Source organism: Podarcis cretensis (genome assembly GCF_951804945.1).
Source record: "Podarcis cretensis genome assembly, chromosome: 7".
NCBI lineage: Eukaryota > Metazoa > Chordata > Lepidosauria > Squamata > Lacertidae > Podarcis > Podarcis cretensis.
The window spans coordinates 74975259-74988835 of record NC_137176.1 but is presented as its reverse complement, the minus strand read 5'-3'; the positions used below and the strand labels follow the sequence as shown (position 1 = coordinate 74988835).

The 13577-nt window shown below is 41.6% G+C and overlaps 1 protein-coding gene across 4 annotated transcripts in view; it reads left to right on the top strand.

Moving 5' to 3' along the window:
* CSMD3 (CUB and Sushi multiple domains 3) overlaps positions 1-13577 on the top strand; it is a 592920-nt gene that overhangs the window by 557053 nt on the left and 22290 nt on the right. For all 4 annotated transcript variants that reach the window (XM_079984060.1, XM_079984063.1, XM_079984062.1 and 1 more), the window contains 4 exons: positions 1364-1537; positions 2041-2114; positions 10916-11027; positions 12004-12183. In XM_079984060.1, the coding sequence (XP_079840186.1) occupies positions 1364-1537; positions 2041-2114; positions 10916-11027; positions 12004-12183 (540 nt within the window). The remainder of the gene's footprint in view (positions 1-1363; positions 1538-2040; positions 2115-10915; positions 11028-12003; positions 12184-13577) is intronic.

The window sequence follows — 13577 nt, the reverse complement described above, 5'->3', positions numbered from 1 at the left end:
ATAACTACACATACTTAGTAGCTCTTGACATCCAGATATGAAGCGCACATGAGTCTAACACTTTGCTTTCCGTGTGTACATGCACATGAATAGATGGGAGAGGATTTACCCCAGCAAATTATTTATCAAAATCACAAATACCTAAATACAGATGGTCATTTACCCTCGCTAGATTCAACGTGCTGCCATCTGCCTTATTGCAGGGCAGATTCGAGGGTAAACCATATGTGGAACGAGTTTGCCCCTGCGGCTTGATGGAGGTAGAAACTGTCTCTCGTGCCTTGTTACTCTGCCGTTTCTGCAGGGATATAAGCTCTATATTTATTACCCCTGCTATGCAAAAATCTCCAAATGTATCCGAACTTCAATGTCTAAAATCCCTGGTAGAGGACAAGGATCCTGAGATCACGTTAAGGGGAACCAAATTCTGTGTGATTGCCATAAAACTTAGGGAACAAGCTGTGCTATCATAATGATTAAGGCCTTAAATGATAATTTTAGGTTATATGTTAGTGACTAAGTTTTAATTTATATATTTTTAAACTGTTGCTATATCTGCATTGTCCCTGTTATACCTGATTGCAAATTCAAATGTATCCCTGTCATGTTTTATGACTTCCTTGATATTGTATGTGGGCTGGAACTGGTCTGTGATCGAAATAATAAAATTCATGCACATGAATAGTGGGCTAAAATATGTTATTGTTAGGTGGATTTGCTGTTTTTCTAGAAAAAGAGGTGCAGGAATTCACCATGAACGCCTCCCTTGTTCTTTTATAAGGACAATGGTGCACAACTGAGAGGTGCCAGAACTGAGATCCAGTGAGTTGTAGCTGAAAAAAACCCCGGGATTTGTAGATAGTTACCGTAACTATGCTAACCAATGGTCCCTCATTAGCCTGAGGAAACAGTGACAAGCGGAGTGCTGCAAAGTTATGACCTGGGTTCAACATTTATGACTTGGATAAAGGCATTTAGGGGATGTTCATTAAGTACGCATATGACAGGAAGCTGGAACGGGTAGCTAATACTTCAGAAATTAGAATGAGGATTGAAGATGACCTTAACATTTTGCAGAACTGGGTCTTAACAGATGTTGGGGATTTTATAGCTGTCAGTGATTCTATAGCTGTCATTCCTTCATTACAGGGGATTGGGTTCAATAACCCTTAGGGTCATTTTCAACTCTGCAGTTCTATGATCCTGCTCTCTAAAATTCCACATCACATAAATGGAGCATCGAAGGAGACAGAGTAGGAAACCTTGTGTTGCCATTCTACATCTCCAAACAAATTAATCCAATGGGTTTGGAAGCAATAACTATCAACATATTTTCCATGTATTTCTTTTTTCTTCTCCACAGCAAAGTTTTGTGGTGACCCAGGAGTACCTGGTCAAGGCAAACGGGAAGGCAAGAGTTTCATTTATCAGTCAGAAGTCTCTTTCAGCTGTAATCTCCCATTTGTGCTGGTTGGTTCTAGTACTCGGATATGTCAAGCAGATGGTACATGGAGTGGATCATCTCCTCGTTGCATAGGTACAGTGGGATCTGCCCAAATTTGTTACATGCTATTCTCCTTTCTTTGCACTTTTAACTCATGGACCTATTTTCACCGGGCACAATCCACAACATCTACTTGTGTACAGTGGCGTAGTGTGGGGGGTGCAGGGGGGCCCGGCCGCACCGGGCGCAACATCTGGGGTTAGGGCAAATCCACGGGTTAGGGGGCGCAAATCCACGGGTTAGGGGGCGCAAATTACTTGCCTTGCCCCGGGTGCTGACAACCCACGCTACGCCACTGCTTGTGTAGCAAAGGGTGTTGATTCCCGCAGACTGGCTCCCAAGGGTAGAGTACCGAATATTTGCTTGGATATGCCTCTGTATACTACCATTTCAGTTGCATTAATCAGGTTTGAGAATAGTATTTGAGCACCTCAGTTTAAATGCGGACAGTTTTGAAAATAGTTTGCATGAATTTGGTTGCAAACCATTATGAATTTAACAAGTCCTTTACTTTTACAATTTTCTCATTGACTTAGAACCCACCCGTACAGCCTGTGATAACCCTGGAGTACCCCGTCATGGATCACAAAACAATACATTTGGCTATCAGGTAGGAGTGCTCATTGAATTTACATTTCACTCAACAACTGTGGTCTGTTGAGAACCACTCCTGCTTTACCAAACGTTTGTCAGCAATGCATGAAAAGTTGTTAGTTGTGCCTTGCTGATTCTCGTCCCTTTCTTAAAATGCTACAATATTTTCTTTACTTTGGTTTTGTCGCCACATAAGCATAATGAGTCTGGGAACATGAGCAAGGATGGCTCTACTGTGGTCTGAAACTGATCAGTTATGTGAAAGTCTGGAAATCTTTGAGCCCAGAGCTTTATCATTTTAGTGAGTTTTATATATCATTCAATTTTTATTTTATTTTCTCTCTAAATTTTATTGACATTATTAACAACCCAAAAGTGCAGTAGTGGGATTATGGATCCTGCAACCCTGTGGAAACTCACAATTTATATGAGGTCCCCCCCCCCCTTGATTTATTATGTTGGTATGTTATTACTTCTGATGAGCTATGTGTTTCAATATATCATGCTCAAATGTATGTGACTGAATGGCAATTTCAGTTTATAGGATCTTTTACTGTCACCCATACTTTTTCAAATTTTAAGTTTAAACAAATATTTTCATAACACGTTTGTGACCCATTTTTAGAGTAGAATACTTTGCCCCCGTTTAATAGAAATACAATGGTAGCCAATTTCATGCTGTCTGCAAACATACTGTGGAAGTTTCTTTTTAGACGTGTAAATGAAAAAAAAAACCTATTAAACATGAAAGACCTCCATATTTGTTCACAGAAATATAATCTCATAAAGAGAGATTCTAATTGCTCTGGAGCTAAACTGATATAATGCAAACATGTCACCATGTTATCAGTAAGTATAGAAAAAACCAAGGCCATGGTTCTGGCAGAATTTGCATTGATTTGTACTATATTGTAATGCATAAAATTCTGCATTAGAAAGTGCTCATAAAGGCTTGGATGCAATGGCAGTAATGCCTTGGGAGCTTCCAAAGCACAGCGAGCATCTGTGTTTGCAAATATTCGGCACAAATTTTAAAGATAGTTCAGTGTTTAAGGCAGCAATCCCAAGCACAGTTACTAGGGACTATGCCCCACTGAACACACTCATGACTTACTTTCCAAATAAACATGCATGAAATTGTACTGTAAGCGCATCTGCCACTTAAAAAAGCCTTCTGGAAGAATTTGTAGGAAGCAACTTGAAAGAGTGAAGAAGACAGTAGTGCTGAGCCTGGAGGAAATGAAAGGGATGAATAGTAGGGATAGATATTCAGTAAATACAGTAGGAAAGATATAGTAGCCAAGGGAGAAGAGAAAGGAGCTTTGCAAGGCAGTAAAGGAGATTCAGAGCTTTGGGAATTGAGCAAGGATGACCCATATATTTTCAAGCTTTTCTCCACAGCCACAAAGGATCAGGAGCTTCTATTTTTAATGAAGCAGGAGTTGGTGAGATACTATGTTCTGCCTCCATGGTCAAAGGCACACTGCCTCTGAATACAATGTGGTGTAGTGGTTAAGAGCGGTAGACTCGTAATCTGGTGAACCGGGTTCGTGTCTCCGCTCCTCCACATGCAGCTGCTGGGTGACCTTGGGCTAGTCACACTTCTTTGAAGTCTCTCAGCCCCACTCACCTCACAGAGTGTTTGTTGTGGGGGAGGAAGGGAAAGGAGATTGTTAGCCGCTTTGAGACTCCTTCGGGTAGTGATAAAGCGGGATATCAAATCCAAACTCCTCCTCCTCCTCCTCCTCCTCCTCCTCCTCTTCTTCTTCTAGAGACCACAAAAGGGGAGAGTGCTCTTGTGCTCAGGTCTTACTCATGGGCTTCCCATAGGCATCTGGTTTGCCACTGTGCAAACATACTGTTACAAAAGTTGGGTGCTCTCTATGCCAAACAGTAGCAAGAGTCCATGGGGTTGCAGGCACTCCCCCAGGGTCAGTGTTCCTTTGGAGAATCGAGAGACGGCAGAAAATGTTGTAGCTTTAAGAAATATGGTTTATTCAACTATTTACACCTACAGCCTGCATGGAGAGAATCCAGATCTTACGGCATGGTCATTTCAAGATGAGCTTGTCCCCCACAGCAGTGCTGCCAGCCTTCAGCCATCCTGCCCAAGATGGATCCCAGTCTGTCTTTCCCCTTCTTCTTCCCAACAACCCTTGCTCAAGATTCACTTTGCCTGTCACCTCACACCCTTCCAACCTTGGCAACCTTCCAACCCCCCAGTCTCTGTTCACACCTCAGGGCAAGGGGGGGCAGTTCTCTTGCATTGCCGATAGCTCTCAATGGCCCTGTATTGTTTCTTAATGGCCCTAGCTTGGCCAGGTCATTTTGCAAAGGTTATCCCATGAATAATTCTGCAGCTGATATTCCTCACTTCACATCCCAAATAATCAAAATCCTACATGTATTAATTTCTAGGGTTTAGCCCCCCAAAAAAATCTACAACGATAGAACAAATCTATAACAATTGCCCAGACCCAGCAGGGCTCTTATTATGTTTTTATCCCTGCTCAGTTGTAATGAATAGCACCGGAAACCATTGACCCCTATGTTTTTGTTAAACTCATACACAAGTTTAACTGCTCCAAAGCATTCCAGACTTCTGCAAAAAAATGACACTGACCTCATATCTGAAATAAACAAGCACCTCTCTGCTTTCAAAGATTAGTATTAGACGATTTCCAGAATAAGGTCCCTAGGGTGAAACCCTACAAAACTTCCAATCATATGCTGTATATATATGTATTTCATTTCTAATACTCTATGGTTCTGATTTCGCCACGATTTCACAGGTGCACTTGCTGGGCTTGGCTTCGTTTTTGAGAAGAGCTCACTGGGGGCATGGTATTTTTTGTAATATTTGGTTTAACTTGCAAATATATAAATAGACAAAGCTTTCATCAATCTGGTACCCTTCAGATGTTGCTAGAGCTGGCTGTTGGCCATGATGCTTGGGACTGATGGGAGTTTAAGGCCAACAACATCTAGAGGATACCAGTTTTTGAAAGGTTGAAACAGAGCATAAGTAGAGGAAGCAGTGATACACACTGTCCCTGATGCTTTCAGAGCTCACAGCTGCCTCTTTTCTCTCTTTCTGTCTCCCCCCCACCCACTGTACTCCTCCCCAGACTCTTGTTTTCCCCATTCAGGCATTTAGTTTAAATCCTCCTCCTCTCCTTAGCTCAGAGAGAGGGAGTGTCGACTTCCAATGGTCTCTTCCATTGAAAACCCTCAAGAAACCTTTCCATCTGTTTCTCTACCATTAGCTCATGGAAGAAATCTACCAGCCATTTTATGGCATTAGCAAACAACTTGGCTGACATAGGTATGGCAGCAATATCTGGCCAGCATTCGTAACAACACCTAGTTTCTTTCCTTGCTCCTTTTTTCTTTTCTTTTATAAAACACAGCCACAGGATCATAAGTATGTAAAGGCACCACTAGACGACACTTTTCCCCAAGCAATTTTTCACCCAAATGGGAAAAGATCTCTCTGTGTGTGTTTGTATGTACTTTCCCACTGCAAAGGGATTTTATACAGAACAAAATCCAGTGCAAAGGGTGTACAAGCCCCAAGATGTCCTACACCAGTCTTCAGCTAGAAATTGCAGCCTACATTTTTTAAAAAGGAAAACAAAACTCTGGGATGAGGGGGTGAGGATGACTCAACATGTCTGAACAGTTTTTGCATCTGATATTTGTTTCTGTAGCTGTCCATTGTCACCAATGTGGATACTAATAAAACTGCTGATATGCATGCAGATGTATGCCCCTTTAGCCCTACTTTGAATCTCATCTGAGGCATGTAAATGAACCTGTAACATAACATGAACAATAATTCTGTGCATTTAGTGTCTGTGCCAACCTGCCCAGCACTTCGTTGTACTGTTGATATTTTCTGAACAGCTGAACAGAATGTACAAATGCAAAATATATTTTGGGTGTCAGATTTTACCAACTTCATCTGCGAGCTTCTAAAACAAATTGCTTCCATGAAATGAACTGTGGGCTTGAAATATTTGTGTAGAGGTACTGCTGGTAACATAGGAAATTGTTTATAGCGCTCTGACGACAAGCCATTACAGGACAACATGGCACTGAGCTGAAATAACTTGGATTTATTTGGATAAGTCTGTCATGTATGCAATACTTTTAAGCTCAATTCTTTCCCCCCCAATTTATTTTGTGTGCGTGTCTGTACGTGTGTGTAAATTCAGCAACTTCCTTTTTATTAAACCTGAAGGGATCCAAGGCACAATCTGAATTTTGTAAGAAAAATAGATCCATTACACTAGTGGTAGCCTTCTATTAGCTTTTGGGTCAGTTTTATGAATATCAGTATGAAACTCAGCATGGAGATAAGGAGCAACTTAGAAAGTCATTCTTTCCTGTGAATTTAATGCTTATGAAATGTAGGAAAGTGATAGCACAGGAAGATGAGTTTGTTTAGCAACAGAAAAGTGCAGTGTTAGATACAAAACAGAAATGAAAGGGTTTCCCCATTTCTTTTACTTGTTTTGTTTTGTTATGTGGCTTCTACTTTTCCTGTATTCTTCTCCTTCCTATTTCCTGTCTGACAATAGCCCTCTTCAGTTCAGACATTCAGTCTGAACTCACAAAGGGTGATCAGGGAAGCACCAGGCATCATTTGTGGGGTGGAATAACAAAATGACAATTTAATTTACTTAATATATGTAATAAATATTGTAAATTATGTAAAGTTATGCTATTTTGCCACAGCCAATGAAATGAAAACCACAGTTTTTAGTGGAAGATGAACTGCAGCAGACTGTAAACAGTGCTGCAAAGCCTTCTTATGTATATACTTACAAGTATATATAAAATGAATTCCAGAGGTGAAGCATGCAGTTTGCTGCAGCTTTCAGTTTGTTAAGTGTATTTGCATCTTCCCCTTCCAAGTGTAACCAATGACTACGTTTGCTTTAATAAAACACCTGGAATATTGAGACATTTATACATAACGTCAGTCCAAGATTGTGTATTTTGTGGTATTATATCAGTTATAACTTCAGTAATGTGGGGAAAGGGGGAAGTCACAAATGAGATAAAGTGTGTGTGTCTGTGTTTTAATAGGTGGGTTTTCTGTTAGGATTTTTATCTCACCAGCTGCGAGGAGCAGCACAATGGTTGTTGAGAGCACAATGGTGTCTGAGAGCGTGAGACAGGAAGTCTCTGCTCAGTCTCAGTACTGTAAGAAGGTGCTTTCGCTTCTGAGTGAAGTGTGCTCTTCTGTACTGCTGCTCATAGACAGCAGACACGCTGGATGGAAGCTCTGTGTATAGACAATGTAAATAAAGTAGTTTAGAGCTACGGATTGTCTCTTTCTTCTGCAATGGGATGCCAGAAGATGAGTGTGCTCCTCTCAGGAGGGAGCGGTCGCTTATTACCGGTCTCTCTGGATTGAGGAAGATTTACAGCCAGGGGGTGACCATCGGAGAGACGCCTTGGTGTCTTGGGAAGGTGGTGGCCTTCCCGGGCATTTTCCCTACACCCTGTTTTAACTGGAGATACCAGGAATTGAAGCTGAAAGCTTCAGCATGGAGAACATGTACTCTACTGCTGAGCTACAGCTCCTGTAAACATGGGCACCTTAACATTAAAGTTTTCCCAGTCCTAATTGAAGACACAATGATTGGAACCTGAAACCTTTTGCATACAAAGCATTTGTTTCACCAATGAGCAAAAAATAAAAATAAAAAATCTGATGTCTAGTTTTAATAAAACAGAAACTTGTCTCAGATTTAGCCAATGGTGAACTGTGTTAGAACAATTTTGTGCAAGACATATTGATTAAATGTGAGAAAATCAGATCAGGAAACTGACATTGAGAATACCAAAATGAACTTCACTGCCTGTGATTGCCATCCTTCAAAAGGTAAATGCAACCTCTGTGAATATTTGAAATGGCAGTTACATGTACATAGGTTTGCTTTAGGATCAGTTTTAGGGCAAAACTAGATGTGATGCTTAACTTGCCTTTAGCAATCAGATTTGATAGATTTTTAAAAACATAAAACTAAAAAAATAAGGGATGAAATTTTAATCTACCCCTCACCTGCCTCAGTCCTGATGAAAATCCTTCCCTCTGTAGCTGCTCATAGCCCCAGAAGGAAAACACCCATTGTCACCAAGGGTAATGTTCCACCTGGAGCTACTGGAAGCTGTGAGTGGGTGGGTGCCATTTTTTTTCAGGCCCATGAGGAGCAAGGAAAATATGCAATTCCCTTCTATTAATTTAACCCCCCCAACACCCCCCCCCCAAAAAAAACCATTGTATGATTGTAAAGACAATTAGCACCCCATCTGGTATAGCTCTTAGAGTCTTATTGGGTGACTGGGTGGCATGCAATTGGGCAATTAACTTCTGCTGGATGACTCTCTGGCAGAATGGGGGCAGGTGGGGTCTTCAGGAATGAAGAATTCTGATGTCATGACAGTGGGTTTTGCTCAGTATTCTAGGAGTCCTGTCACAAGGGCTTACTTGCTTCCTCTCTTTCAAGGTAGAACATGCTGATAGGCATTTGTTTACCTCTTTAATAGTCAACAATTGTCACCACATTAATTATTTTTAAAATCTGGAGATGTGGAGTCCAGATCTTGGAGCAGTTATGTACTGAGTTGAATAGAATCCAAACTGCAGCAGTCTGATTGGTCCTAGAACAATAGGATCCAAAATGCAGCAGTCTGATTGGTCCTAGAACAATGCAGCAGTATGATTGGTCAGCAGGAGCCACCCAATCCAGCTCCAGGTAGAAGTGAATCCACAATCTGATTGGCCTACAGGAGAATTCCGGAAGTAGCCAATCACGTGCAGCCCATTGTGTAAATAATGTATATAAAGCAGATACTTTGAGGGGACATTCATTCCCTCCTCACCACTATGAGCTGAATAAAGAGCATGAAATCCACTCTCGACTCTGAGTATATTTCAGAGCAGTGGGTAACAGACCTTCCAGCACCTTCTATGTGAGCAGGCAGCTTGAGGCTTGTGCGAAAAAACCAGTTGCAACTATAGTTAATGATCAACTAGAGGCTTCTACATCAAGTTACAGAAGCAGAATGAATCAGAAACTGCATTAAAAATAAAGCAAGCAATAAAGTCTAACAAATCTTACAAGGTAGAAAGCTTTGTTGTTGTTTAGTTGTTTAGTCGTATCTGACTCTTCGTGACCCCATAGATCAGAGCACGCCAGGCACTCCTGTCTTCTACTGCCTCCCGCAGTTTGGTCAAACTCATGTTGGTAGCTTCGAGAACACTATCCAACCATCTTGTCCTCTGTCATCCCCTTCTCCTTGTGCCCTCCATCTTTCCCAACATCAGGGTCTTTTCCAGGGAGTCTTCTCTTCTCATGAGGTGGCCAAAGTATTGGAGCCTCAGCTTCAGGATCTGTCCTTCTAGTGAGCACTCAGGGCTGATTTGCTTAAGAATGCTTACATGAATGTAATTTCTGATTTAAGTTCAGCGCTTACGCAAAGAGCGGCATCTGTGTATGTAGTTCAGCAGAACTCCCCGGAAGCCTGAAAAAAACAAGCAGTGATGGGGATTATGCTTTTATGTTGTGTGTCAGGAACATGTTGAAAGATGGTTGTGGGGCAACAATCCAGTCAAAAGAGACACTGGAGGTGTGTGATGTCAGCACATAGGCTGAATCCCAAGGAGATGGGGGATTAGCACTTGATATTTCTAGGAACTGGGGCAAGAGAGGTGTACATAGTGGGACTCCTTTTGGGTTCCTGTGAAATGGGTTTATCAAAAAGGGGAAAACAATATTGTGTGTATTCAAGCGGTCACAGAGACTATGGGCATTCTTCAGCTTGTCCTCATGCAAGGAAAGCTTTTAGCAGACCTTAAAGAGTAAGAGAATCGGAACTGGTTTTTATGGTTTTGTTTTTGGGTTTTTTTACAAGTCGTTTTGCTGCCCCGAGAGAAAAGAGAATATGACTATTGTTGAAATACTGGTATTTGAAATGACCATAAACTTATTTTCAATTAGCTGAGCAAATTGAAGTCTGATTGGCTACATGGTGTGTTTATTCTGAATAGAAACAATGCAATGTGAATATTGCAATATGAATACTGGAAAATTAACAACAGCTTCGCATTCATTGTGCTGCCCTTTTGTGTGCTTATGAGCTCCTGTGCCCCAAACATACCCTTACTCCCTTTTCTGCATTATGCCTAGCCGCTCGTGTGTGGTTATTCTAGAACCAGCTTAGAGAAAAGGTAGAGACATTTCAGAAGATTGTTAAATCATGCTATCACTGAAACACTCATGTTGCAGCCTGATTGTCTGAAGCTTTCATAACGGTTATTCATCGCTTTTAATTTTCTAGTATCTGTTGCTTTCAAGGGCAATAATGCTTCCATATGATAAACCTATCCGCAGTTGAATGAGTTTTAATTAACAGGTCATTCGAAGCCACTGTTGTCCCTGGCAGCAGAAGGAACTAAGAATTGTTTGTTGGGTGCGGCCAGGAAATAAAATGTTTTTCATAGTGCTGCTTAAGTGCTTGCAACAAATAGCAATAATGGTTCCAATAATTATTCAATGAACTTGGCTTTTCAGATGCTAATAGCCAAGAATTGTTGACTGTATAGACTTTGTCTGTCATCTTATTGCAATATCCCCATTGTTCATAGATCCCTTCGAGCAGCAGGTAGCAAAAAACCCCCACAGTTACATCTGAAAAGAAATAGGTATTATTAAAATCAGAGCTGGGGAAGGTGTAGAGATATTTTGTGTCATATTCACCATTTAATTTAGTCTTGACCAAATCAATATAATGTTTTCATAGGTGGGGAATGTCGTACAGTTTCACTGCAGAAAAGGCTACCTTCTTCAAGGCTCTACAACACGCACCTGTCTTCCTGATCTTACCTGGAGTGGTATTCAGCCAGAATGCATACGTAAGTCCATAAGACATATCTTCTTGTGGCATTCAGTGTGTTTTAGTGGATTGTTTTAAGTTGTTATGTTGGATGCCATCCTGGTAATTTCTAGTTTAAATGTGGTACATGGAATAAATGGATTGATTGATTTTATATATTGCCCTGCCTCCAAAAGAAGCCCGGAGTGGCAAAAAAACAAGTAATAAACATATTTAAAAAGAATACAAGGGCAGACTTATGGTCCTTGATCTCAGTGGGTGTTTTGCTAGTGACTTTTGCTGGGTCATTATCTGCATCAAGGTTTGTTTTCCACAATGTCCTAATGATATAGCACTGATGTATACAATTTAAATATCATGAATCAGGCTATTTCAAAATAAGGTGAAGCACATCCAGACCTGTGTGCCTTTGCTAATTATATGGGGGCACGAGGCAGGAAGGTTCAAGCCCCCTTTTCCTTTTGTGTCAACTACCTTCACTTCTGTTTTTAGAAAGCTACAGGAGTGGGCACAATTTGGTTTACATTAGAAGGTCTTAGGATGGAGTTTGTGGCTTTTGTTAAGGGTCCTCTTGCCTCTTCATGTATAATTCAAGCACTGATCATATCTGCCTTTCAATGCCATGGTTTATTTCTGTTAGTTTATATTATCATATTTATTCTTTTACCTTCCTCTCTAAAAGGAGCCCAGGGCAGCTTAAAACATTAAAAAAAAACCCTGCAGAAAATATATATCTTAATACTTAGAAAATCCATAGTCTTTATTTTATTTTTTTAAGCATCAGTTAATATCTGCAGTGTAAACAGCTTAGCATAGTTCTTACCCCCCACCCCCAAGCCCTGAGGAATGAGTGTGTTTTGACATTTTGTCGAAAAATAGCCAGTGTGGGGGACATCTAATTTTGTCTGGGAGGGAGATCCATACATGGGGAACTATGATTTATATTTTGTCTTGTGTTTTGTCACATATGTGATGAGTTATGACTTCCTTTTTAGCTCACAACTGCAAACAGCCAGAATCGCCAGCTCACACGAATGTTGCAGGGATGGATCTTCCCTCACTTGGTTATACCCTGATATACAACTGCCAACCAGGGTTCTTTCTAGCAGGAGGTTCGGAACACAGAGTCTGCAGATCTGATGGCACTTGGACAGGGAAAGTGCCTGTGTGCGAAGGTAATTTCTTGCATCTCCTGTTTAGTTATTCAGGGCAGAACTGGATAGGATGGGAGACAGAAGACTGCCCTCACTCTCTGTCTCTCTTTATAGAATCATAGAATCATAGAATCATAGAGTTGGAAGAGACCACAAGGGCCATCGAGTCCAACCCCCTTGTAATTTGATATTCCATGCCACGTATCTTCTTATCCCAGCCAACCTGTGGTGTGAGAAAGGGGTCAGAGGATGCACACAGTGATTATGTCACATTACACATGGAACCAGTTTAGATAATCATTTTAACTGGGGTAGCCAGTTTAATGGCCTCCAGTGTTATTTAACTACAGCTCTCATCAGCCAGCTATCTTAGTTCAGCAACGTCTAGAAGATACCACACTGGCTACCCCTGGTCAGTGGCGGCAGGGCGGGGCGAGGGTGGGGCACACTGCAGGGCCCCCAAAGTCTGCCTGTTTCCTCCCACTCAGCCACCCTACAGCTGGGGGGGGGGAGGCAGCAGGTGGACCATTTGGGCAGCGTGGAACCTGCATGCACCCAAGTCACTGTATCTCTTCCAGGAGAGATATGTGGCTTGGGCTCACTGCATGCCCCCCGGTGAGTACTGCCCAGCATTTTGTCACCCCCCTCAGTGGTGACACCCGGGGCAACCCGCACCCACCACACACCCCTTCCTCCGGCCCTGGTTACCTGGCCACCATGGTTTAGGCATGTGTCTATGTGATTACATTTGCCTGTTAAGAGTTTATGATTGTATGGTGCAGTGTGTAATGTTAGGTTCAGAAAAAGCAATTGACCCTAGTGATAATTGTGGATGAGATGAAGTTTAAACTTTTGGTTCCAGGTTTAGCATTCTATACAAAACACTGGCTTATTGTAAATTCTCTCCCAAACCCCAACCCCACCCCACACACAGAGGGTTCAAGATTTTGTCCAGCATTATTTTCTAGGTGTACAAAAGTTCATCTAAAAGTGTGGTATCCTTTAAGAACAGAGAGATGAAGAGTAGGTAGATAAGCTGTTGGCACCTTTCTTTAAATACTCTTTTCCCTTTACATCTCTGCTGCTTCTCCACCCAGTTTCATTATTTTCTCGTGGGGGGCGGGGAGAATAAAGTTTCATGTTTGTAAAATAAGTTAACTGGAGTGCAAATAGTATGAAAGACCAGGCTGGTGTCATTTCGTTCAGTAGTGCAAGTCATTCCACAGGACAGCCTGCTTCAAAAAGGGTGTTCTGGCACAAACTTGTGGAGCCTTTTTGATCTTATTGATACATGCAGAAAACCTGAAGGAGCCTGTTTCAAATGGGAAGGTCATTAGGAGAAAAAGCAGGATGTTCCCTTGTCCTCTGTTGTTGCTGATGAAAATAGTCTTCACAAAAATGACTGCACTGGTGAC